Source organism: Atheta coriaria, unplaced genomic scaffold (assembly GCF_025399875.1).
Source record: "Atheta coriaria isolate IRGN ID8LTWV9N9 unplaced genomic scaffold, Caltech_Dcor_3.1 hic_scaffold_6_pilon, whole genome shotgun sequence".
NCBI lineage: Eukaryota > Metazoa > Arthropoda > Insecta > Coleoptera > Staphylinidae > Dalotia > Dalotia coriaria.
This window is the reverse complement of record NW_027045448.1, coordinates 27997-55132: the sequence shown is the minus strand read 5'-3', so window position 1 is coordinate 55132 and position 27136 is coordinate 27997. Positions and strand designations below refer to the sequence as shown.

The 27136-nt window shown below is 36.3% G+C and overlaps 4 protein-coding genes across 7 annotated transcripts; 1 reads left to right on the top strand and 3 right to left on the bottom strand.

Annotated features, from left to right (window-relative positions):
• Positions 1-4101: 4101 nt before the first annotated feature.
• Nab2 (Nuclear polyadenosine RNA-binding 2) lies at positions 4102-7999 on the bottom strand. The gene is made up of 4 exons (XM_065304303.1): positions 7817-7999; positions 7104-7743; positions 5548-7017; positions 4102-5410 (listed from the first exon to the last, which is right to left on the bottom strand). Exons 1-4 carry the CDS (start codon positions 7853-7855, stop codon positions 5217-5219), a joined length of 2343 nt encoding a protein of 780 aa, XP_065160375.1. The 5' UTR covers positions 7856-7999; the 3' UTR covers positions 4102-5216.
• Positions 8000-8278: 279 nt separating this feature from the next.
• Positions 8279-14692, bottom strand: Unc-76 (fasciculation and elongation protein Unc-76). The gene is made up of 7 exons (XM_065304305.1): positions 14105-14692; positions 10350-10458; positions 9999-10275; positions 9695-9945; positions 9514-9589; positions 9390-9455; positions 8279-9334 (listed from the first exon to the last, which is right to left on the bottom strand). The coding sequence occupies exons 1-7, from the start codon at positions 14566-14568 to the stop codon at positions 9318-9320; spliced, it is 1260 nt and encodes a 419-aa protein (XP_065160377.1). The 5' UTR covers positions 14569-14692; the 3' UTR covers positions 8279-9317.
• Positions 14693-16595: 1903 nt separating this feature from the next.
• On the top strand, positions 16596-22584 carry LOC135793816 (arylalkylamine N-acetyltransferase 1-like). Of its 3 annotated transcripts, none has more exons than XM_065304925.1 (3): positions 16596-16782; positions 21470-21954; positions 22074-22584. In XM_065304925.1, exons 1-3 carry the CDS (start codon positions 16756-16758, stop codon positions 22285-22287), a joined length of 726 nt encoding a protein of 241 aa, XP_065160997.1. In that variant the 5' UTR covers positions 16596-16755; the 3' UTR covers positions 22288-22584. The 3 variants fall into 3 exon arrangements, with proteins under 3 accessions (XP_065160997.1, XP_065160996.1, XP_065160995.1); XM_065304924.1 differs by lacking the exon at positions 16596-16782 and adding an exon at positions 17392-17685; XM_065304923.1 differs by lacking the exon at positions 16596-16782 and adding an exon at positions 20815-21243.
• Positions 22585-22810: 226 nt separating this feature from the next.
• On the bottom strand, positions 22811-26777 carry LOC135793815 (fatty acid hydroxylase domain-containing protein 2). 2 transcript variants are annotated; one of them, XM_065304922.1, is made up of 5 exons: positions 26640-26777; positions 24594-24792; positions 24032-24463; positions 23701-23973; positions 22811-23649 (listed from the first exon to the last, which is right to left on the bottom strand). In XM_065304922.1, the coding sequence occupies exons 2-5, from the start codon at positions 24779-24781 to the stop codon at positions 23478-23480; spliced, it is 1065 nt and encodes a 354-aa protein (XP_065160994.1). In that variant the 5' UTR covers positions 24782-24792; positions 26640-26777; the 3' UTR covers positions 22811-23477. The 2 variants fall into 2 exon arrangements, with proteins under 2 accessions (XP_065160994.1, XP_065160993.1); XM_065304921.1 differs by lacking the exon at positions 26640-26777 and adding an exon at positions 25284-25568.
• Between the last annotated feature and the right edge of the window lie 359 nt (positions 26778-27136).

The window sequence follows — 27136 nt, the reverse complement described above, 5'->3', positions numbered from 1 at the left end:
GAAGACACAATAAGAAGTTTACATCACATGACATAGTGATAAATCAACAAATAAATGGTTTTATTTTGTTCCCACTCCCAATTTGAAGCAAATTTCCGCTTTGGCTCTACAAAGAAAGGCAGAGCGCACACGACCAGCAGAAGACACAATAAAGTTTATCACGACATAGTGATAAGAAATCAACACATAAATGGTTTTATTTGTTCCAACTCCAATCTGAAGCAATTCCACTGGCTCTACAAGAAGGCCAGAGCGCTCACGACCAGCAGAGACACCGTAAAGTTTATCACGACGCTGAAGTGATAAAGAAATCAACAAATAAATGGTTTTATTTGTTCCAGCTCAATTTAGAAACAATGCCACCAGCACTACAAAATAAAGGCGAGGCGGCACCGACCGGCGAGCACAATAGAGTTTATCATGACATAGTGATAAGTAAACAAATAAATGGTTTTTATTTGTTTCCCAGCTCAATTTGAAACAATTCCACCAGCGCACTACAAAATAAAAAGGCAGAGCTGCTCACGACCAGCAGAGACACAATAGGATTTATCACATGACATAGTATTAAAAGTAGCAAATAAATGGTTTTATTTGTTCCAACTCTGGTGAAACAATGCCACCAGCACTACAAAATAAAAGGCAGAGCGCTCACGACCAGCAGAAGACACAATAAAGTTTATGAAACGCGTGATAAAGAAATCAACACATAAATGGTTTTATTTGTTCCAACTCCAATCTGAAACAATTCCACCAGCACTACAAAATAAAAGGCAGAGCACTCACGACCAGCAGAAGACACAATAAAGTTTATCACGACATAGTGATAAGAAATCAACAAATAAATGGTTTTATTTGTTCCCAGCTCAATTTGAAACAATGCCACCAGCACTGCAGGAAATAAAAGACTGACGCTTTCGACCAGCAGAAGACACAATAAGTTTATCGCTGACATAGTGATGAAATCAGCAAATAAATGGTTTTGTGCGTTTCAACTCAATTGAAAACAATGCCACCAGCACTGGAAGGCCAAAGGCAGAGCGCACGACCAGCAGAAGGTACAGCCAGGGTTTTATCACGACATAGTGATAAGAAATCAACACATAAATGTGGTTTTATTTGTTCCAACTCCAATCTGAAGCAATTCCACTGGCTCTACAAAGAAAGGCAGAGCGCTCACGACCAGCAGAAGACACAATAAAGTTTATCACGACATAGTGATAAGAAATCAACAAATAAATGAGAACATTTGACTGGCGCTTAATCTGAAGCAATTCCGCTGTGGCTCTACAAAGAAAGGCGGGGCGCACACGACAGCAGAGACACAATAAAGTTTGGCGACATAGTGATGAAATCCAACAAATAAAATGGTTTTATTTGCGATTTCCTCAATTTGAAACAATGCCACCAGCACTGCAAAATAAAGGCAGGCGCTCACGACCAGCAGAGACGCAAATAAAGTTTATCATCACATGACATAGTGATAAGAAATCAACAAATAAGCCAGTTTATTTGTTCCAACTCCAATTTGAAGCAATTCCACTGGCTCTGCAAAGAAGAGCCCAGAGCGCTCACGACCAGCAAGAAGGCAATAAAGTTTGTATCGCGACGCAAGTGATAGAAATCAACAAATAAGTAGTTTTATTTGTTCCAGCTATTTGACAAACACGCTTCTAAAACCGAAGCCAGAGCGCTCACGACCAGCAGAAGACACAATAAAGTTTATCACACGACATAGTGATAAGAAATCAACAAATAAATGGTTTTATTTGTTCCAACTCCAATTTGAAACAATGCCACCAGCACTACAAGAATGAGAGCAGAGCGCTCGATGGCGAGAGGCGCAATAAAGTTTATCACGACATAGTGATAAAAAATCAACGCATAAACCGGTTTTGGTACGAACGAAACTCCAGAAATCTGAAACGTTCCACTGGCCACAGAAAGGCAGAGCGCTCGCGGCCCAGCAGAAGACACCAATAAAGGTTTGCATGCGATATAGTGATGAAATCAACAAATAAATGGTTTTGTTGTTTTCCAACTCTCAAAATACCGAGCGATTCCGCGGCGGCTCTACAAAAGGCAGAGCGCACACGACCAGCAGAAGGAGCACAATAAAGTTGTATCACGACATGGTGATAAAAAGGAAATCAGCGCAAATAAATGGTTTTATTTATTTTGTTCAGCTCATTTGACGTACGCAAGCACTACAAAATAAAAGGCAGAGCGCTCGACCAGCAAGCCTGTCAGAAGTTTATCACATGACATAGTGATAAAATCAACAAATAAATGGTTTTATTTGTTTAACTCCGGGTGAAACTAAATCGCGCACCAGCGCACTACAAAATAAAGGCGAGCGCGACCAGCGAAGACACAATAAAGTTTATCACGACATAGTAGTAAGAAATCAACTTACATAAATGGTTTTATTTGTTCCAGCGCCAATCTGAAACGATTCCACTGGCTCTACAAAGAAGAGGCAGAGCGCGCAAGACCAGCAGAAGACACAATAAAGTTTATCACGACATAGTGATAGAAATCAACAAATAAATGGACTTATTTATTTGTTTCCAACTCCCAATTGAAACACCAGCACTGCAAAATAAAAGGCAGAGCGCTCACGACCAGCAGAAGACACAATAAAGTTTATCACATGGTAGTGATAAGAAATCAACAAATAAATGGTTTTATTTGTTCCAACTCCAATTTGAAACAATGCCACCAGCACTACAAAATAAAAGGCAGAGCGCACGACCAGCAGAAGACACAATAAAGTTTATCACGACATAGTGATAAGAAATCAACACATAAATGGTTTTATTTGTTCCAACTCCAATCTGAAGCAATTCCATAACTTTACTACAAAATAAAGGCTGAAACACTCACGACCAGCAGAACACAATAAAGTTTATCACGCTGACATAGTACGGTAGAAATCAACAAATAAATGTTTTATTTGTTTCCAACTCTAATTTGAGAACAAATGCCACCAGCACTACAAAATAAAAAGGCAGAGCGCTCACGACCAGCTAGAGACACGATAAGTTTATCACATGACGCAGAGTGATAAAATCCCAACAAATAAATGGTTTTATTTGATTTCCAACTCCAATTTGAAACAATTCCGCTGGCTCTGCAAAGAAATAGAGCCGCGCACGATACGACTTAGAACTTACCGTAAAGTTTATCACACGACATAGCATTGATAAGAAATCAACAAATAAATGGTTTTTATTTGTTCCAACTCAATTTGAAACAATACCTGCCAACTTTTCACAAAATAAAAGGCAGAGCGCACACGACCAGCAGAAGAACACAATAAAGTTTTATCACGACATAGCATTGATAAGAAATCAACGGCAAATGGTTTTATTTGTTCCAACTCAATTGAAACAATACCACCAGCACTTTACAAAATAAAAAGGCAGGCTGCGACCAGCAGAAGACACAATAAAGTTTATCACGCTGACATAGTGATAAAGAAATCCCAACAAATAAGTGGTTTTACATTTTGTTCCAACTTAATTTGAAACAATGCCACCAACTACAAAATAAAGGCAGAGCGCACTGACCAGCAGAAGACACAATAAAGTTTATCACGCGCGACATAGTGATAGAAATCAACAAAGTAAATGCGTGAACTTTTATTTGTTCCAACTCCAATTTGAAACAATGCCACCAGCACTACAAAATAAAAGGCAGGCGGCATAAAGCCAGCAGAGACACCAATAGGGGTTTATACGACATAGTGATAAGAAATCAACAAATAAATGGTTTTATTTGTTCCAACTCCAATTTGAAACAATGCCACCAGCACTACAAAATAAAAGGCAGAGCGCACACGACCAGCAGAAGACACAATAAAGTTATCATAACATACTGAAAACAATTGCTCATGCAGCTCAAAGAATTCGCACAGCTGAAATTCGTGCACGAGAATAACGAGAACAGCGGCAGTGGGTCTGCCGCGCATTCCGTCCATGTTATGTTAATTCGTGTGACATTTTTTCTTTCAAATCCTTCTTAAATCAATAGGCCCCAGCAACGCGTGGCCCGGTCTGCCAGTTTTATATATGGCTGTTGTTTTTGTTTATTTCTTGGTTGTTATTTATAATAACTTTTATTATTTTATTATATTTGTTGGTTGGGTCTTCGTTTAACAGGATGCAATTGATTTGCTTTAGAATGTTTCTATTTTGTGTATGTATTCGTCTTGTTTTATTATTGCCAAGTTGTTGGTTTTGTCTGTTAATGTTATTATTGCATTATTTTTAGTTAGTTTTTATTTTATTCAGTTGATGGTTTTATTTATGTGTTGTGTATTATTTGTTGGCGTCTTTTTTGATATTTAGTTTTCTGAGTTCTGCTTTTATTATTTGTTGTTGTCGTTTTATTTTAAGTTTTGTTGTTAAGGATCCTGAGGAACCGAACTTTCTGCTGATCAATCTTTGAAGATGTTGGGACAAACAGATTATAGATCAAACGTGGCTGGCGAAGGATGTCGCAAAGAGACACACATCTGCAGGAATGTTCCGGGAAAAGCTTCACCAATGCCGCATCCCCTTCGCCAAGTCGACAACGAAAACGAACTCATTTCGTTTCTTTTCTGGAGGCATATTCTAAACAAATAATAAAGTATTAAAAACGGAATTTGTAAATTGTATAGTAAAGTGATGCAACGCGTGGAGCAACAAGTGAAAACACAGCGGTTACTTTCACGTTCTGAATAAGTTTCACGCACGCCATCGACGAAATATTAACAGGAAAATGAAACTTTGCTATTAGCGTATCTGACAAAATTATATTTAAGTGAATTTCTGTGATATTTCGGCCGATGTTTAAAGATTTTAGTAAAATGATCACAGATGCACAACGTGGCTCAATGAGGCTGTACAAGTGAAAGAGAAATGTCAAACGTCAAAACGAAAGATGGTGCTGTGGTGCTGTGCAGTGGCGCCCTCAACCTAGTTACCAGATTCAAAATGACAACCAGTTTGAATTCCTTCAACTACAAACAACTTTAACAATTAATTTAAACAAAAAGCACATAAAAAGCAAAAAGCATATATATATACATAAAAATAAAGCAGTTAAACAATGGTATTTGCCATCGCTGTTTAATCTTCAAATGTAAATACATTTACAGATTGAGGCCATGTTTTCAAGCGACAATAATAAATAATAATTACTATAATGCAAAATATTTCATTCATATATTATTTCGCTAGGTGCCATGTCAATTTGCCACTTCGGCCTGGATAGTCCTTTGGGTGCTGGAATGCACAAACTGCATTCTTGCAATGAATGCCGTACTTGCACAGGGTCCCATATTTCTGATGGCTGTACGGACATTGCCCGTTTGAACAATTCGGGAAGTATTTGCAATGAGATTGGCTATTTACCGCAACACCTGAAATTTAATTAAAAAAATGTGAATATAGGCCTGCCTCCTCAAATATGTATTTTAATATATATAATAATATATAATATACTTATTATTATACAATTCGTATTTCAATTTCATTGGAAACGCTTAAATTTACTTACCAATTTTATTAGAAGTAATATGATTGTACGGGCAATTCTTCCTTGTACAGGACATCTCAAACTTGCAGGTAGGATGAGAATAAACACACATTTCAGCAAACTTGCAGTTTGGAAACATTTTACACATGCCTGGATGCATAAACTCACAACGGTCCCCATTGCGACAATTCGGAAAATATTTACACTTCTCCATGGATTTTTTCCCTTGTGTAAAAGCAATATCGTCAGCTTTATTAATGACTGTTTTGGTTGTAGTCGATGTAGCCGGTTGTTGCGCGTCAAAAATGATCGGCGACAGTAATCGCCGTGTTTTAATTATTGCACCCTGTTTCGTCGGTGTAGAAACATTCAGCTTATCATTGTGAGGGAATTGCAATTGATCAATACCATCTAAAGTCACAATAAAGGTGTGATTCGATTTTGCTGTTCCATTTCGACTATCATTGCTTAAATCGCTTTTATCATTATTCTTTGAAGCGTCTTCTAGCGTCGATTCATAGTTTTTCTGTTCAATTGATATCTGACTTTTGAAATAAATCTCTTTGTTGATTCTTTGTAAGTCTGGTGTTCCCAATGACCTTTCGATGTTCATATCGATATCATCAGTGAAATCCGTGTCTGGATCCGTGTTGAAATGTAACTCATGTTGTTTCTGGGAAAGCAAAAACCGCAACTTTAACTTTTCGCCATCCAATATCTTTGCTTTCCTGTTTTTATTAAAAATGATTGTTTTAGGTTCACTCCTTAGCGCGGCAGCCATTTGATCTTTATATTTCTTGGTAAACAAAGCAGGAGCTGATTTCAGGTTTTGCTTTTCTTTCACCTGATGCCTTGACTTTCCAACCTCCGGTGTTTGACATACACTCCTTTGGGCATCAGCAACAGCTTTGAACAATAAATTCGGATTTGCTTGTTTAGTCTTTTCAGGTAGAACACGTGGTTTGATCTTAACAACACTAGCTACATTCTTTGAATTGAGCCCTTCCTCGTCTTCCTGGGAGATTCGCTCTTCTGGGCATTGACTTGCAATCATTTTTCTTTGTGGAATTGATACTTTCGACAGGACACCAACGGTATTTAAAATAGACGCTGGATATTTCTTGTCAGAATTTCGCCATTTCTCTGGTTTTACAACTTTGGATGGAATAGTTCTTAAACGATTAACTTTGCCTTGGATCTTATCAGTACGTTTGCCGAGACGGTCAAGAATTGACCTCTTCTTGTTTTCGAATGTGTCTACTATTTTTCCATTACCTTCATGACGATTCTGACAGTTCGCATTGCGCTTCATTATCGAATCGACCTTATCCCTGAAAGAGTTATTCTCATTGTCGAATATTATACGCGCGTGTATCGAAGGCTTCAGTTCTATTTGCTTCAAACTTTCAGTACGTTTAATCGTCGTTTGTGGACTTATAATACGCTTGGGGGCCGAAGAGTTCCGAAATTGTCCAGAAAACTTCATAACATCTAAAAATTATCATTTGAGCATTGCAAATTCATACTACTTTAAGTAAATGTGTATTAAATAACTAAAAAACAAATATTGGTTTTACCTGGTTCTGCTTTAATAGTGAAACAATCATTTCCATCATTGGTCTCATTATTACTCTTCTCCTCCTCCTCTTTATCACTCTCAACTTGTAATCCCAACCTACTCTTAACACTCTTTATTTTCTTCTCTAGAAGTTCCAGTTCATCTTCATTGAAAGCATTTATTTCAGATAGGAGTGGAATATCAAAGTCATCTTCATGTGAAAATGTTTCAATGCTTGAAGATTGATGTGGTTCTTCAAACAATATAATTTTCCTCCTGCTTGCCTCCTCAGTTAATCTATTTGCAGTAATTGGCAAATCATCTGTTAAAGATTTGCAACTTGCTGGAAGATTCTCCATCTTTATTTTGCTATTCTCATTCTTGACTTTCTTATGGTCTACCTGTGGGATCAGCTCATTGCACTTGCGTTTAATGGGATTCTGGAACACATTAGGGTTTGTAACATGAACCTGCTTCAGCTTCTTGAGAACAATGTGTAACCACTCGACAAAGAAGGAGGTCTCAGTGGATAGGAATAAACTTAAATCTTCTTTCATCTGAGACTTGGTCCTCTTGTTGGCAATCATAACCATAATATAATCAGGTAGCTCATCATCCACATAGCAATTCAATTCAGAAAGCTTAGCCTTTATAGCAAGCTAAAAATTAATTATGTATGAAATTCAATCAACTTCATTCAGAATTTTCACTTTCAAGGTTATTTCAATTTACCCTCATTTTCTGGCCCACTTCCACCCCTACGTCAGTCATTTTTACTAATTTGAATCCACGACGTATTATTTCACCTTTTTAGTTAAATGACAGAAGATAGTTATTTATCACTGCAAAGTGCATAGGTGCCATTTGTTTGTACATAGAACTGTCAATAGTGGCCATTAGGAAAGTAGGCAACCAACATTGTTTTGGTTCAAGCACAATTTTGGAAGGGCTCTTCAAATTTAGTTACTCATTATTTTTACCTGTTCAAAGATTATAGTACGATGTACACGTTTCATATTTATTTGACTGTTTGCTCGGCGCCATTGTTTCCAACAAGGATATACACACAAGTAAGTACCCACGATCTGGAATGCATCAACATCACTGATTCACACAAATTGCTGTTGACGTTCCAAGACTTCATTAATGGACACTATATGATTACGTTTTCAAAAAGTAAGTGGATAAACAGAATCAATCGAATATTTTATTACACCCCAAATCTATTTTATAGTAATAATATTATCTGGAATCAAGTATAATTAACAGCATAAAATATGGATTTCACTATTTATCATATTTATTATGTATTAACATTTAAAAGCGACTCTTTGTTAATCGCTCGCTTCATGTTTTATGTAAATTTTAAAACGACTTGCTTATCGATATTCGGTATAGAAGCGCTTATCATGAGAATACAATATTGAATGCATTGAAAGATAAAGAATATCGGTGTTTTTGTGAGCCATCATCTCTCAAGCAGAAAGCGCATGAAAAACGTCTACTATATGCATAAATATACACAGAATAAAAGCTAATATCACTTGAAATTATCAACTAAAATGTGATGACTGATAGTTTAACTACAATTTGCTTAAAATTTACGACTAGAAAATAATCCCAGTTTGTTGACCACAAGTGTTTAAAACTAGAACTTACACACATCCACAGTGATCGACATATTCGTACAAAAAATATAGATACACATCGCGATTTCATATTTTATCGAACGTAAATGTACTGAAATATTTTACTTCCCTTGACGTCTTCTCCAATCAAGATTCGTCGCAAAACAAAACAAAACAACACAAATTCAATCACAAATGTTATTCCTAATGGGAAAGTTAGCTCCCATTTTGTTTTCTCGTGTCGCTCGGTGGTGCCCAAACTTAATGTTTATTATTAGTTTCTATGCTTAGTAGAATTTGAAGTTACTTGTTGCAGTATTTGTCAGTTGTACCTATTTTGCAAACGCCCTTCGACACAACACTAGCACCACACGAAAATCTTATGACTTTCATTCTTAAACTACTGGAGAAGCAGTGAGAAGTTTGCAGGTAGGGCTAGTGTAGCTTCGAAGCGCGTTCCTAATCATTTCGGTTCACGCATGCAAACAGCATCACCCTTCTGTGATTGTTGAAACGATGAAGTTTAAGGAGTGGATGCGCCTGAAGAAACTGCTCGTAGAAGAAATATATAATCAACTTAAGTCATAACACCAATGTCAGGACGTTTATGTGGGACATATAACTGCAACAAACATAAAAACTGATAGTTGATTTAAAATCATTTTAAAATGCCATACCTTTAAGTATATAGTCAGTAAGGAGCGTCGGTACTGTAGGGCTATCTTCATTAATCGCTTTCAAAACTGAAACAGACCAGCGTTTATAGTGTGAACGGGAACATACTTTTCGAATGTTACTCACTCTTAATCAAGATCTGGAGGGTCTGATTGTTAGGAGGACCACTATCAAGGTGATATGGAATCACTGTCGTCAGATACTAGAAATAGAGGCATTCCAGTCATAACTGAATAAAATATACACTTACAAACATAACAACGCGCATTGCCTGCTAATTATAAACGCGCGCATTGATGACTCTCACCTTCGGATCCAATCCGTTGGCAGACGGTCGCATTGAATTATTCTTAGTACGTTTCTTCTCAACGTGATACTGTCGACGCTTATTTTGAACCGCGAGTAAGAGCGAAATAAACGTGTTCTTCAGCTCCTTCTCATACTCAAGCTCATCGCGCAGTGCCAGCTCCGAGATCAACGTTTCGGAAAACTCACGTATCAAAACTTCTAGCTCCATGAATAATTCGTTCAATTGCGACAAGCTTAAATCCCTCAACTCTGAAATAATGTCTGATTAGATATTTGCATTAAAACAAAATGGCGAAACCCACTATCTTCATAGAGGGGAGTACTCAGGACCTCCTTGGCCTTCTCTAGAGTATCATTTGTTTCTAAATAAGAATCGCGTGAGTCGGGCGATCTGTCGAACGAATCCATCGAATCTTCCTGCATAATATCGTCAATTTCTTGAATAACTTCATCAGCAGTTTTCAACGGTTCGGTGTCTTGATTCAAACCGCCAAGAATTAAGGCATGCATGTCCAAATCACTAGCAACTGCCTCGTCCTCTGAACTCAATTCGAGTTCATCATCTGGCGTTAACGGTTCCTGCAACACAACTAATTACTAACTTTATTCTATAATGAGGTAATGAAATGTGTTGATATATGCTTCTTACGTACTTTGTTCTCGTTGAGGTTCAACGCGGGCATATGCATTCTTCGTGCGTATGACTTCGACCAGTCGATGGGAAGAATGTTTCCAAAATTACCGGTGATTGTCCACCACATTCTAAAACATTTTTATAATTAGCAAACAAAATATAATATTAGGCTGAGGCTATATGTTGTCAGTTGATATTTATAGGTATATATAAATATAATATATATAGGTATGTTTGTGAAACATACGTTGAGCGTTGAGGGCATGATAGAAGGCTAATTGTTAAATTGTTTATAGAAGTACCAAAATAGTAAATGCAAATACTGAAGCATTATTGTTGTGACCTTGTGACTAAACAATTTGTAACACACATTGTTCGTGTATAACATTTCTGTAAAAATGTAAAAATTGAATACAAATGAAAAGGAACAACAATTGTACTGTTTTTATAATTGCATTACAACTGCCAAATATGTACACCGTGTCTATAAACAGATTGGTTGAAATTTGAATTTTAATACAAACAATACGGGATCAGAAATTGTTATTATGTGGATTTCAATTGAGCATGTTTATTACATTAATTGGACCAATTTGCGCCAATGAAGCCAACACAGTTGGGTTTTGCGTAATACCAAAATATTGAAGAAATAAGACGTGTGCATTTTGTGAATCTAAATATCGATAAAAGAAATATCCTCCAAAGTCCTTCAAACGAATCTAAATAGCAATAGCAAAATACGAGTAGGTTTAGTAGCAAATAGGTCATGCAAACACAATCGGGGCACACGGGAGGAATTCAGCGGAGATGCCACCGCGTGTCTGACGATTGACGAAAAGCGAATAAATACAGGATGCGCCTACTTGAAACTAGTTCTGGGCGTCGCTGTTTGCCATTCCAAATTGTTTTGCTGTGGGTGGTAAGTACTAGGGCAACATTTTTTGGAAAGGTAAACTAAAAATTGTTTTCATAAAGCGAAATAAATCAATACTTATTTCGGTTAATTTTGCTATTGTTTACGTCAGTATTATGATTTCATAATTTGAGAAAACTACATATTTTTATATCTATACTCTGTAATGCTTGACACGGGAATGGGGTTTATAATAGCGGCGACCCACCATACCAAAAGCAAAAGTAGTTTGGTGAGTAAATATCTAAAAATATCATCAAGCACGCAGTCTTCAGAAAAATTTCTCACCCATCTCACCTTAATTTAGGCTCTAGAATTTCACAAATCTTGATTTCCTCGATACCGTCTCTAGCAAAAAAAAAGTCAACTGAAGAATGAACTCAGATAAAATAGATGTACGCATTAAAATTTCTCAAAAATACGAGCGTTTATATACGTATACTTGTGAATGATAATAAAATCGGTGTAGGATGTAGAAGTTGAGCTGAGCTGTTTTTATCGTTACAGCAGCCGGAATGTTCGTGACAGCAGCTGCGAGAGATGCAACGCGAGAAGATAACATTCGTTGCTGCTCACTATAGCTGATTGAAATATGCTCCAGTTTTTAAGGATTACGTGCTTCGCTGTTGCGATATTTATTGATAGTTGACTCATTTTCAGTTTTCTACACACACACATCTCCCACACACAGAGCATAAGCATTTCTTAGTATGTAAAAACTTAGTTGATGTAGACGCAACGAACACTTGACTTGATTTCGAAGATTCATCGTATAAAACATGCCCCACAAATTAGAGCGAAAGTACAAGTTCGCAAAACGAAATATTAAAGAAATAAAACGCTACATGAACATTAAGCAGCCTCTAAATGAAATAAAAGACGTACTTATTCGCACAAAACAGGTCGTAAATACAGCCATGATAAATATTTCTGTTACTGCTGAAATGAAAACAATTACTACATAAAAATAGATTGAAAACAATTAACAGTCGCAAATAGCACATGCGACTGATAATATTCTGGTCATATGATTACAATACTACATAAATATTTTTAGTTTTATCAGTTTTCATTTTCAGTGTAAATCTAAATTTGTACATAACTTTTGGAATATTTTGACATACTTCAAGTTATAAAAGTTAACACTATGTAATTTATGTAAATGAAGCAAGCATGCCGAGCATACTCCGATCGATTTCAACAGCACCGACTCATATCACTGTATGTCTACAAACTTCAATACCTTGAAATATTAATTGTTTGGTAAATAGAAAACTCATCCTAAAAGTTTAAAATGAATGATAAAGTTTTAAACAGATTTACCTAAAGCATTTAGTAGTTTGCTCATAACAATGAAAACCGAAAATTTGGAATGTGTAACTTTAATAAGGAAGTGAGTAATATTTTGATGCTGACGTCATTAGATTCATATGAATATACCGTTTAGTGGGTATGCTCTTTCCTATTCTCGTGCATGCCCACACATGCCTTTTCTGGAATGGCACAATGAGTTGTTCATAGTGTGCGCAATTATATGAATTAAGATAAGTTAAAGAAGTGCCTAGCTGCATATATTTTAGCATGGATATTATTTAGAAATTGTATGTTTTGACCTTCTAGAAATACATATTGAGATAAATTAAGTATTAAATAAATATGTAAATTTGAAAATAAAATTAGCACTCAATTTTAATTTAAAAGGTTTAATCTGTACATGATATGCTAGTAAAAGATTTTCGCAATTGAAAAAGAATGCAATCGCTTATCGTACGAGTATTTTAGGCTCGCAAACTTTTGCGTAGGTGGACAAAAATAAATGCAAGAGTAAGAAAGTACAATGCACAATGCATAGCTGGGTCAATGAATTAAAATTATATAAAACCACTGCGTATTTCGCTTTTTTATTTGCAAAAATCATTAAAAAATATAAGTTGTTGTTACAGCAACTTAAAACCTGAGCTGATTCAGCTCGCCTGAACAAAATTATCATCATTAATTGCTGATAAAATGATTACGTGTGAGGAATTTATGTTTTGCTTTGCTTTGATAACAGTCATCAGTAATTAATCAAAATTAATAATTTAATGCAAAACGTACACAAATATATATCGAAGTATATTATCACCTGACCTTTAGAACTTCAGTTACCGCTTTACTTTCATCAAACTGTTTAGTTTACTTTGAAGATTTGTATATTGGGCATTTGAAAAATATTTATGCTACCAATTTTTAATTGGTGTGAAGGTTACGTTCGATTGCTCTCTCCCGTCAACATGTGGTATTTACTGTATACAACTTAGAGTTTCAGATGAGTTAAACATAAAGATCATACGTATGCGCTATTTTAAGCCGTTATGCGCCTGTGTACAAGGTCTGAAGACGAAGATACTTTGAGACTGGACATACAGATTGACTATTTACCCAAAAACAAAAACCTATTAATTATAATTCATTTATATCTTTTTTTGTACAATTTTTTAATGTGATATTACCCTTATATACCTTTCTTATGACGTCACAAGAACGTGCGCGTTACTGCGCTAGTATTGATTTTGCACCCTCCGACGAGAGCGCGTGCGTGTGACGTGCAAAGAACGAAAGGCAATGCGCCCTTAATACCTCTTGCAGTGCATCAAAATACGACAATGCCTTCAAATGATAGATTGCAACGAAGGAATTAAATATCTTGCTGTATTTTACTATCGCCCTAAGCTATTTTACCAATACTTGCTTATAAACGTACAGTTAAGGAAAGGATGATAAGGATAAGGATGACTCATCAAAGATGGAAACAATCAACATGGAGTAGTCATGGAGATTTTGACAGGCCATATAAAGAGCGCATAAAAAATATTACTCACTGGCATTCGTTCATAATCTCCTCCTGGGTCCGCACCTGAACTGGTGCCAATTTCTCCACGGATTCCTCGTAATTGCCAAAACACTTGGTGATTTTATCGTCAAATGTATTGACCAAATCCTCCAAAGAACCACTGAAGGTCTCTGTGAAATTATCGGAGACATTGTTGGGACCATTCTCGGCGACCTTATTCTTGCCCAGAGAAAGCGTATGCGCACCGGGTAAAATCTCCATATTATCGTTGAGAAGCGCGTCTTCATTGAAGTCGTTGAGGAGGACGTCGTTTATGTCCTTGTTGCGCTTGTTGTTCAGGTGGTTGATGTTGTCCACCTCGTTGAGCTTGATGGACGTCGTTGTAGAGCCATTGTTAGGGTAGTCAGAGGCGCTCCAATCGTCTGCTTCCTCAAACTGCGCTAAAGGTGCTTCAAATTTCAGCTCTGCCATCTTCGAAGCGAGATCCCGCATCGTCAATAGCGTAGCGGACAAGAAACGAAAGTTTTTTATTTGAGTTGATACGTTCACCCACACGATGCACTCCACGCGCCGGCGTGACACAGACTGCGCGTTGCTGCGCGTTGCTTGGCGCTACTGCGCGTAGTCCGGCACGGCCAGAATTGTGAGGAGAGAGCTAACTGGTTGCGGTACTGGTGTACGCCGTTTATGCCTTCCAAGTTTTGGCACATACAACAGTGCCAGTTGACTGCAACTGGGACAGGTTTTCTTATCCATGCTATCACTACGAAATCAGTATTGGAGTATAAAGTAGATTATGCAGTTCAATTTAAACTTAATATCCAACAAAAAATTGTGAAAACAACCAAAAATTTATTTTCATTAAAATTTAAATGCGAAATGAAACATGTTTCAATGCATATTAAGAATTGTACATGTTTTAACCTAGATTTATGTACTTCTAGTGTACATAACTTAATTCTGACATTTGATGACGGAACACGTTTTACATCAATAAGAACTTAAGTTCTTTTGAATTCATGTGATATATATGTTACGAGTTATGCTTTGAACTCTTTCGTCCCTATTAAATATAAACTTTGTATGTTTATTGAAAAGTATAATAAACATTACAGCGTTCCATTAACACATTTACGTTAAATTTCGATGTGTTTATACTTTATACATGATGAAAAACATATTTGACAACAGTGTATGTAGTTGTGTCAACTAATGCAAAATATTTTCTATTTTAATAATAAAATAAAATTTTATAGTGCCTCCATTTTGTCGCATGTAATTGCCATATGCAACAATGCGTACAGCAATGGAATTTTTGTTGGCTTCTACGGATTTCGATAATGGTTGCATCTTTTGTTAAACAGAGGACGCTGCCTTTCCTTACTTTAACATTTACCTAGCAGTTGCTGTCGAAGGATGGGAAGGAGAAGCCGTATATTCAGAGAACCTCTGCTAAGCTCTGAGTGCCTGATACGTCGGAATTATAAAAATTGTATCAAACAAAAGGCATTTGGAATCGTCCGAATTCCATACATTTTTGTCATCCATGCACGCATTCATGGCATGGACTGACTTAATTCTGTTATTTAATGCATGAATATTAATGCATGATTTATTATTTTTTTCTAATATTTTTGCTCATTAATCAGATTTAATTTAAATAACGGATATTTATCTCAAGGGACAAAACAAATTATTTTTTTTACGTATTCTATGAAGAAAATAAACATATAGGTACTTATATAATAGTTAGAACCTATGTATGATGTATGATTATGTTTTAATTGCATGTCGATTAATTTTATTCTTTCCCGATCGAATTATTATAAATCGATTGCAACAAAAAAACTGAATAAATTACATATATTTAAATTATTAATATCGAATGTTCAATACATTTTGCAGTAAATTCCGATTGTTTTAAGATTAAAATAGGAATCTCTGCTATTCAGGGAGCGAGAGACCATAATTATTATTTCCATAGTAATTGCTATTGTTTAGTTTTGTCTCCGGGTGTATTAGATACTCGTATAGTCGTCGCCGGCATTCAATGAAGTGAAAGGGACGCTCACGATTGTTTAACGTGTAAAAATATTAAAATTTATCGCTCCCAGAAGTAAATATGTACCTAGTAGTTATAAAAAAATTGACATTACATTTCTTAATCTGAAACTTTAAGAAAAATGAATAATAATAATAATTTTTATGCTTGTTGACTGAAACATCTCGTATATTTTAACAACGTGCTGGTTTCAGTCTTCACTTCGCATTGTTTCTCCTTCGCTTGGCGCTTCGCATATTTATTTTTTCGTTTTGTGCGCGCGCGTGCTTGTGTTATCCTTTTTCAATCTGTGCTACCTTCCCCATCGGTGGGGTGAGCTTACCTAGCGACACGCAGGTGTGCATCGCTTGCGCAATGAAAAAGGGAATAATTTCGATGGCAAGTGTTTTCCGCCCTCCGGAGGTGGCGGCTCGTCGCGCGCATGTTGGCTGTAAGAGATACACACTCGTGCAACGTGCTGTGCGCCACCGCCAGCCGCCTTCGTCGTACGGCCATCGTCGTGAGTAGTTCCAGCCTGAATTAAATGTGTGCCCCCTCACAAAGCGCGTGACATAAGCTGTGATATAAAATTAATTAATGAATTAGTTTGTTATAACAGAAATGTAGTTGCTCATAAAATGGATGAATTCGGATGTTTTGAGGAGGTAATTATACTGCCTGTGAGTGGTGTGCTAGCAATTGTTTAGTTGATTCTTCTTTATTAGGAAGTTTTCATTCGCATGCCTGCAATTGCTCTAATTAGCGTTAAATTGCCGCGATGCAAATGACTTCGAACACGACAACATGCAAAATGTTTTGTAGCAGGAAACGTTCATAAAATTGTGCGCGTACACAACTGCACACAATAGGGGGATCAAATTAATGTAGTTACGTGTACTGCAATTAATATCAACAATAAATTTATGTTTAAAATGAATTCTTGAGATACGGTGTAATTGCACAGTAGTTATGTTAAAACTTGAACTGTCTGAAAGTTATGTGTACGTCGTATAGGTATCCAATCGTTATTTATTGCAGAATTATATTTGTTTACAGTCCTGCGCATTTTTTAAATCAAACATATTTTGGTTGTTGTTGTTATCGGACTTCTCTACAAAACGTTTGCGGATAGGTATCTCAATATTAATAATAATATTAATAAAAAAAAGGAGTTGGTATAATGCTTAAATTACACTACAACCCAATCCGGTCGAAATTGAATACACTGTGCGTAGATAATGTTACTCATTTGACCAACTGGAAATCCACTATTACAGTTATCATCAGAAACGCCACTGCACACCAAACACCAGCAGGATAATACACGTATCTACATTATCAGAGCACACCTAAATTCATACGCATAGTCGCTGGAGTTTAATGTTTGGCTTCGGTGCTTGGTGATAAGATAAAAACCAAAACACACTCGATTACGAACTACAGTGATGATATATTAAAGCGTTGATGTGCACTGAAATAATTTAATTGGTTGTTGTATGCGGAGAACAGTGCTAGGATACATACACAAATTGGTTATTAGTTGGACCATCGTTAAATTTGCCCAAAATGTAAGTTTATTTTTAATTGACTTGTATTGTTGGTATTTAATAGTTAGTAAATGGTTTCCAAGGTAAAGATAATAAGATATTTCAAATGAAAAGGAACTACATAAATCAATAATCAATTATTAACAATGAAAGGGCTGGTAGTTATAATTGTTATTTTTCTTCGATGTTTATCGATTGCACACGCCAAAACGTACATAAGTACTTGTAGTTTCCTGCCGGCAATCGCCTTCGCGTTCACTTTCAATTCATTGATTATGCGCTTTTATTTATTGTGTTTATAACCGAAGTACTTGTATTTATCGATTGTGGTTTAATTCTGTGTTAATATTTATGTTTTTTTGCACATATGAATTTACTTATTGCCACGAGCAATGCATTCTTGTAAAAATAATACTACAAATACAACAAAAAGAAATATACCTATAGGTACAAAGCACAAGTGTAAAAATGAAATTTAAATTTGTGCATTGTAGCCTTTGGATTTACCTGCATTATATTTGCAAAGCCAATCAAACAAATATTGTCACAAACTTTTAATTCATCTGTCAGATAATGCCCCAGTGCAGTGAAATATGTTGCAGTGTTTAATAAAGTTTGCCCTAAGTAAGACTAGTATTTTCAAGTAGATATTTATATATTTAATAGATATTTGTCGGGTCAGCTGGCTTATCAAATCCATTAGATTAAATTAATTGACAGCATTGAAAATAAAGTGAATTTGAGTGTAATTTCTTACTAGACTTTAGTTGTGCATGCTTTGCAACGCAACTTGCAAACAAATAATCGTTTTTTGTTTCATTTATCAATTAAATTAGATTAAATTTATTGACGAGATGGAAAGTAAAGCGAATTTGATTGTGATTTCTCACTTAACTTTACTTGTGCATGCTTAGCATTTCTTTTGTTAGATTGCAGTAGGTAGATGTTATAACAAACGATTATTACTGTCAGTGGAGACATTAATGTCGATGGTTGAAAGATTTATACTCTAAGTCGTTTCATATTCGTGTTTAAACGTGAGCAAGAAGAAATAAATCAATATTGCTGTAACTACGTAATATATTGAATGGATTTTTGTTCCCATTGTACTCGTGTAATTGCATTAGAATGTCTTAATTGAAAGTAATTTAAATTATGTATTTGCCGTTTTTGAATCAACAAAGACCGTGTAAATTGTCATTGAAAATAAACACTTTTGGCGGGATTTTTGCCAATTTCCAATGTCCAGTAAAAACCCCGTGAATAATTTGCATTTAATTATTTATAGTTATTTGATTGTGTCTCGTTAAGTTTAAACCAGTGTGGTTCATAATCTTTTCTAGTGAAAAACCACACATTTATAGCTTTTGCTAGAAACAACTCGTAAAAGACTTTAACAACAAAATAACGTCCATAATAAAAAATGAATTTGATTATTATGTTGTTAAATGTTTAGGTAAACAAATTTTGACCGGTATTAGAAAAAATTTAACAAGATTTGTTCTGGTTGAAAAATTGTAGTCGTAGAATATTGCATGAACTTTCAAGGATATATTCGGAAATTTCGTTAAATTTTGCATTCGGTTACATAATAAAAACAACTATATGTCGTAAAAACGGAATTATACAAAAAACAGAAATAACATCAACACACTTCCGCAAGTTTTGGCTTCGATTGTTTAATTTGTTTTTTTAATGTTGCAACTTTACGCTTAAACTTGAACTTCATATTAATTATAGTTATTTATTCTTGTTTGTATCAACAGAGCGGAACGAAAGTCAAGAACACCACACTAGAATTCGCCGTTCACGGCATTCAAAATTCGCTGATTAGCATAATATTTGTGTCGATTTTTTCACGATCTTTAAATTGTCTTGTATATAAAGATGAGAATAAGGCGTAGGTATATTGATAACTTGGATAAATTTAATTCTAGATAAAATCAATTGTAGTTTATTGCATGTTCGCATGCCCTTGAACCCACCTTTTTCGATGGTGAAATTGGAGAAAGAAAGTTTTACCGATGGAAATGCGTTCAATTATTATTCTGTCGGCTTTGGCTTTGGATGTGTTTGTGGCGGCGGCTGCCTAGAGCTCGGCTCCCGGTAACCGGAGCGCCTACCGGGGGCGGTCTCCATGGCAACCTTAGTTACCGGAATGTATACACAATGCCAGGGATAATATTATGTGCCTACGAATAGGGTTGTGCACACAAACAAACGGCAACTCTAACTACACTACTGATTGTTGCACGATACAGGATCGTTCAAGAACAATCAATACAATATTGCTGACAACATTAATATTCGTAATTTATATCCGTTCATGACTTGGCTTTTAATTACGTAGACAATGTGTTTTCTTGAGCAGACTTTTTCAATTTAATTTGCTTGCGACCACGTGAACATTTTTTGTGTTCATTCGAATCAAGTTGAACTGATGTTTAACATGCGATTTGTTTCTAACTTCAAGGTTGTTAATTTTAACTTAATTTTGGTTCTTGATTTTAAATCGTACATGTGAAAATGTGTGAATGATTTTAATAATTATTTAATTAGTAGGGCCATACTTTTATCATTCACAAATGATAAAAAAAAAAAATAAATATTTGTAACAAAATTTTAATTCTTCTGGGCATACTAAGAAATAATTACAAATAATTATATAGTTTTTTACAGTTTAAAAATGTTTCAAAGAAATTAATGAGTTGAAATTTGTAGGTAGGTACGGTATAAACCCGGAAATTTTTTTATTATCAAGTCGATCATCGTGAAGCCAGTTTAATTAACCGCTTTTGGTTTTGTATTTATCAGAATGGGCTGGGTTGCAGGCAGTTTCATATATATTTTGTTGTATAATTGACTTGTTAGTCGTTTAACAATCAAATTCGTCCATGAACTAGACCACTATAATAATACACTAAATTGTGGTTTGCTTTCAAATGCTATTATTTGCATACGATGTATGTAAAATTGAATATTTAATCTGTTTGGAGAAAATACTTCCATGGTATTCATGCATGTTACCACTGCAGTCTGTATGCAATTACTGCGCTAACACTCTTCGTGTGTACGACGTGGGGTTGCAAAAGGAGTTTAGTTGCCACAGCGTTGTAGCCTCGGGGTGGTCGAGAACTAGGAATACGGCGCCTTGCAGTCGCTGGTTTCCTTTTCAACTCGACCACACGAGCGCAAAACTCGTCGTCATTGTTGTTCTTGACGACGGGACGATTGCTAATAATTGAAAATTCGTGTCCGCACCGACCGCGGCGCCGCCACTACCGCTCTCAACGCTTTATATAAAACTGCCTGCCCAAGAAAGAAGACGACTCATTTCGTCCGGGTCGGTTCTCAAGCGTATTTATCGTACTTCGACTAAGGCAGCATAAAATAAATATTAAATAATTGTGTAAATAATAAAATACATTAGTGATTTTAATCGGATTCAATATGGCGGTTGAATTAAGTAATGTGATTTATGATGTACCGACCCTCACTGGTAAATTACAAAAGTTATCGTTCTATGCCAACAATGATATATATCAACTCACGGATAATACAAAAAATGCGGATGATGAGGTATAGTTTTAAAATATGTTGAGTATTTTCAAGAATTGAACAATGTCCAATCAGTTTTGCATGTATTACCAAGTAGGTAAATTAATTATCATACCTATAAATTGACCTATTCTACACTTGGCAAGTGGAGTGCTCTAAATATTTTTGGCTGCAGAAATCGCTTTTTGGATCCGATCCAAAACTTCAAATAAAACCACTCATGTTACAATTTTGTTTCTTTTCGTAGCACAAATCAAAAGTAATGCCGACATCAACACCGTCTACGACTACAGAACCGTACGAAATAAAATACGTAACACAAGCAGACTATCCTCGAGTATTGCATCACCTGCAACGCTTCTTCTTCAAAGATGAGCCGCTCAATGTGAGCATAAACCTGTTGGGCGGAAAAAACACCTGCCCGGAGCTCGAGGATTTTTCGAAGAAATGTTTGGACCACGGCTGTTCGTACATGGCAGTCTCGAGCTCCGACGAGGTGGTGGGTGTGTCTGTGAATGCCGTCGATCGTCCTTCGGACGGTCAGGAGGAAGCCGAAGATTGTGGCAATCCCAAGTTTCAGAAAATTATCAACTTGCTAATGACTATTGATTGTGAAGTGGACATTTTCAATCGGTACAAAGACGTTAATTCGGTGATGAACTGCAAGATTTTGTCGGTGGATTCAACTTGGCGGGGGCGGGGGATTGCTAAGCAATTGCTGGATAAGACGAGGTGAGCAAAAACAAAAATTAAATTATTTTATTTTCACCTGTATAGAAATGTGTATTGAGGGGTTTATAACTACCCCAATGGAAAAAGTTGATAAGAATTAACTTTACAATATTTTTAAGGGATGTGGCAAGACAACAAGGCCAACAGCTGATGCGTGTTGATTGCACGAGTCATTACAGCGCTAAAGCGATCGCTCGCCTCGGCTTCGAGTGCATCTATACAAAACAATACGCAGACTACAAAGTGGATTGCGAAGCAGTCTTCACACCCGAGCCGCCACACACAGAAGTCGCGGTCTATGTGCAAGCCATCACGCCCGCACAAAAACTATGATATACTACAAAAGAACCATTAAATAAGATAGGAAATCGGGTTTGTATCAAAACGCAATCGGCGCTTAGAAAATGATATTACATTGCATTGTATGCAACAATATCCGTATTTGTTGTGGCAAATGAATAAAAATCTGTGAAATTAGAATTAGGAATTAAAAGATATTATAATAATACAACACAACATTTGATATAGCAGATAAGAGCACATGTTTTGGCCACGTGTATTTTAAACAACTTACGTTGCTGTAAAACTTTAAGCTGTGCATAAATAAAGTCAAATTATGTGTCATGTTTACATTTGGTATCAAATGTCTTCTCTATACGAATGACTTAAATGAAGGTTTATTATTGGACGATTAATAACGTTTATGGGGTTTATGGCGATCAGACCCAATCGGAATCAGTGCCAACCTATAGGCGGTACTTCATATACATGGTTACCATGGTTACAATGGAAAGGGAAATCTAAAAGAAAATATGACAACTGTTTCCAGCCATGAAATCTTGACCGTCCCAGCAACGATAGTTCACAAATCGTTTATTAATATTCAATAAACATTCAAATGCGACACTATAATTTAGTTACAACGTATTAAAGTTCAATTTTACAGAGTACAGCGTTCTGGCCACATTCATGGTTATAGAATAGTAATAATAATAATAATGCGACTCTCTTATGATAAACACACGTAAAGTCATATAATATTAGAACATTAATAGTTTCGTAGTATAACTAGTAGTATTTAAAGAATAATTGCATTCTTAAATCACATTCGATCACACTGTTGCGTTAACACCTTGTCACTTATTTATACATCTCATAACCGGAACATTTGAATCAAATAAACGTCCACGGAGTTATACAGTTACATTTTAATTAAAGTTTTATCAATAGTTATAATTATTAGCACATCTATATCTATATAGTTGCTTCTAATCTCGTTAAAAACGAAAATTAAATACATGTGCCTACAAAGTCTAAAAATTAACCCAGTCACAAATGGGATTTGTTTCTGTATACTGTATACGTATTTTTAAAAAGTGTTTGTTCTCTGGCAATCGCTACATTCATGGTTTAAGTTCTGTCGGCGAGGAGTGGGCTAGAGCGGGAGTCTAATTTAATAAATTTAAGTAGTAATTAGTAATCTAATCATGTCTTTTGGAAATGCGGGGTTTTGGTATGTTTGTCTAGTTGGTTTTGCCCATTTTGTGCTTGCAGTTGGACTCCGGGAATGCCTCGCGTGGGGGAATGAAGCTGAGCATCATAATATGACGAGGATAAGCGCGCGTTGTGCGGAAAGTCGCATCCGTGCCATGAATGCGATCCAGTACTCCCAAAACGCCGAAACAATTGTTGAATCTAAAATATTTAACATATTATACATATATTGAGATATTAATTCAAGCTTACTTTAAATGGTGGAAATCATGAGCTTCCGGCGATGGGAAAAATGGCAAATGGTAACCGCTATGAGCGTTGAGAGTAGAGAGGATTGCCAAGGAGAACCATAGATAGGCGGTGGCAACATGTGAACCCATGATAAACACGCCAAGAGCCGGCGGCAAGAGGTTAGAGAAGATGTGCTCCAGCGGATGGCAGTAAATTGCAGTCACCGCTATGGGAGCTGTCCATTCGTGGTGCATCTTGTGTATATGTTTGTAGAGTACCTTGTGGTGCAACAACCTGCAAAATAATTTACAAATTACCACCAAGTACAAAAAAAATACAAATTGTTTCTTACCTATGAGAATAATAGAATCCAATTTCTTCCATAATAATGTGCACAGCCAGCTCCAAGAGCACCCAATGAAATGTTGGAAGTTCACGAATCGGCGGAAAACCGCGGTAATCCATGAAAACATAGATCAAGCATCCTAATGGAACGCCAACTAGAAACTGATTAACCAGGACGGACCAGATTACCTTGATTAACTTCCTAGTTTCGACAGGTTCATTTGTGCCTGGTTGTATTTTGTATCGCCTGATGGCGGCCGGTTTGTTAGTCAAGTCGAGAATTGTATAAATACCCCCGACAAACCAATACACTCCAGAAGTTAAAATGGTCGATCCGAAGACCCACAGGATGAATGGATCGTCGGTTACGCTGTCCAGAAATTTGTCCCATTGTCCTTGCCAGAAATCACCTGACGCACCCCAGAATCTCTGACAATGCCTTCAAAACAATAAACATCACTTATTTTTTCAAGTACATGATTGTGATTATTATCAAATGATAATGATCTCAATAAATCACTTCCTTGTTTTCTAATCAATCAAATATTATCAGTGATAGATAGACATACCAAGTGATGGAATTACGTGCAGCCGCGAAGCAGATCAACGCCGAACTGATAACGATTAGCACGCTACGCAACGAGGAAAGAATTGAAGAGCTGTTTTGCTGCACGTTGCCATCTTGCTGTGGTGCTTTACGTCTTGGGGTGAGCTCGCCACCTGACGAGGACGAATCCTCTTCGTAATCGCCCAACATTTTTATTTTTTCTGCAAGGAAATACTTATGATTGATCAAAGTTTAACGAGCGCAATAAATTTAAACAAGTGATAACTATCACTGAGTTATATTTGACGAATCGTTTAAAGCAAAATTTTGACCTTTCAGTGTCAAGTCGTGCGTCACACAATATCAAAACCTAAATGTACGAATTGAAAATTACCTAACGCATAAACGGCGTGAATCAATTATTTAATGATCGTTGCATACGTTTTTTCTACGGTAACATAATAGTTAGAACATTAGGTTACGTCAGCTGATCAAAAGTCACAACACTTATTATATAGGTAAATATTTTCTTATATAATAAAGATGTAGTTACTGGAAGTGATAAATAAATTATTAGTTCATTTTTGAACAAAAAACATGCGCGTCTACGTATCATATGCAACCAAAGTTGCCCAATATAAATAAAAAGTTTAATTGCACCTGAATCTCTGCACTTCTTTAACATTTTATTGTTGTAGTTACTATTACTTACTGACTTTTCCATTCTGACGATTACCCCGTTTTCTGTTTGATGTGCGATTGTACATTGTTGCACTTGAATGAACTTTCTTTGTTCCAAAAATTGCCGACTTAAATTCGCATTAAACTTGATTGAATTTGATTATCATTGAATAATTCAATCCCGGAATTTTAATTCTAATGTTGTTAAAGTGTTCCACGTTGTTTGCGTACTGAGTACGCGGCGACGACCGACTGACCAACAACGACCACAAAGTGAACTCAAGCCGCGACTTCCACACTCAATAACAATCAAACACACTGAGTCAACTCGGGGCTCACATAGCATATAAAGTCCGAGCATGCATGCCGTGTTTTTATTCCGCTCGACTCAAACCAGCTCAAGTTAAGCGAGCCGCCGTGCGCGCATGTTATCCGAAACGAAAAATGAGGCGCAGTAAGTGTCGCAATATATGTCGCTTCATTCGTACCGTACCGCGAGCTGTGCTGTCTATTGTGCTCGAGTGCAATCAAACTCATTAAGAAAATTGCCATCGAAAAATCTAAACATATCCAACGTGAGTGCGACATTAAACAAAGCATGTACGATGCATTTGGTGTTGAATAAAGTTCCTTGCAATTAACAGTTTTATCAAAAAATCTAAATTGTTTAAATACAATTTGCGGACATTGACAACAATGATTCAGCGATACATGTTGGTAAAGATGATGCTATTTATTGGGTTGTTTATTTACAATGATTATGAGATAATTATTTTCTCTCCGGATATACATTAGCAGTTACTGCGAATATTGACCGCTGGGTCAAATTTGGTAATTATTACTTCAGTGCAAACTACGATCGAATACATCACGTGTGATTGTGATTAGCAACGATTGCGTTAAGTATCAGCACTTGACAACAGCTATTTCGAGGCAAACATTGCAAAGTTTATTTTGAAATGAATAAAATTATTGTTATTAATATAAATAAATCAATTGAAAGGCATAGATAATAGCAATGACGAAAGCACTTCATTAATCTTAAATTACAATATCGTTAGCAACCGAACACTCGTAGGTATTAAATATAATAATATGATAACGAAATGTTTGGAATTATTTTGTGGCCAGAAAGCAAAAGTTATTGCGTACGATGTCGCGTTATAATCAATAATTTATTCCTTGTCGTTACACCCACCTTGAACACGGCCTAGGGTGCAAGAAAATGCAAACAGCCGCACGGGCGCAAAATTTTATTAAAATAAATATCCTCTACCAACTAAAACATTTTTGTGAGTTACGTGTAATGAAAGAAAGGAATGGAAAGCGGATTCTAACAGAGCACTGAAATTTCATGCATACATAACAAAATGTATTAATTAAGTACCTGAAAGTTATCGAATTTGCTTCGACTATCTTGTTGTCTCGATAATTTGTTTGTGTGCTTTTCAGGCGTCTGATATGGCACGTACGCCAGCCTACGTCAACGACTTAATTGCACTTCCGTAGAAAGCTTTCTCTCGTTTACCACAATGCTCACGACATTTCTTGTCTCTTCGACATGCATTCGTAGCCTAAAAGTGTTGCAACTCTTCGAGGTACAATCGAATCAAAATTGATTATTGAAAAGGTCGAAAACGCGTTCGCGGTCGACCGTCACTGAGACGCACTTGGATAAATGTTGTCTTTGTGAATATTGGCTACGATTTCCCTGCCTGCGTCCCGCGTGCGTTTCCTGCTGGCGTGTCTGCGGTGCGATTGCGCGTCGTGAAATGCGCGGTGGGAAATGCGCCATCGCTGACGGCCCTTCCCAAGCCCATTTCATTAAATATTACCCCAATGCACAAGGATAAAGATTAATTTTACATGAAGCAGGCAATATTA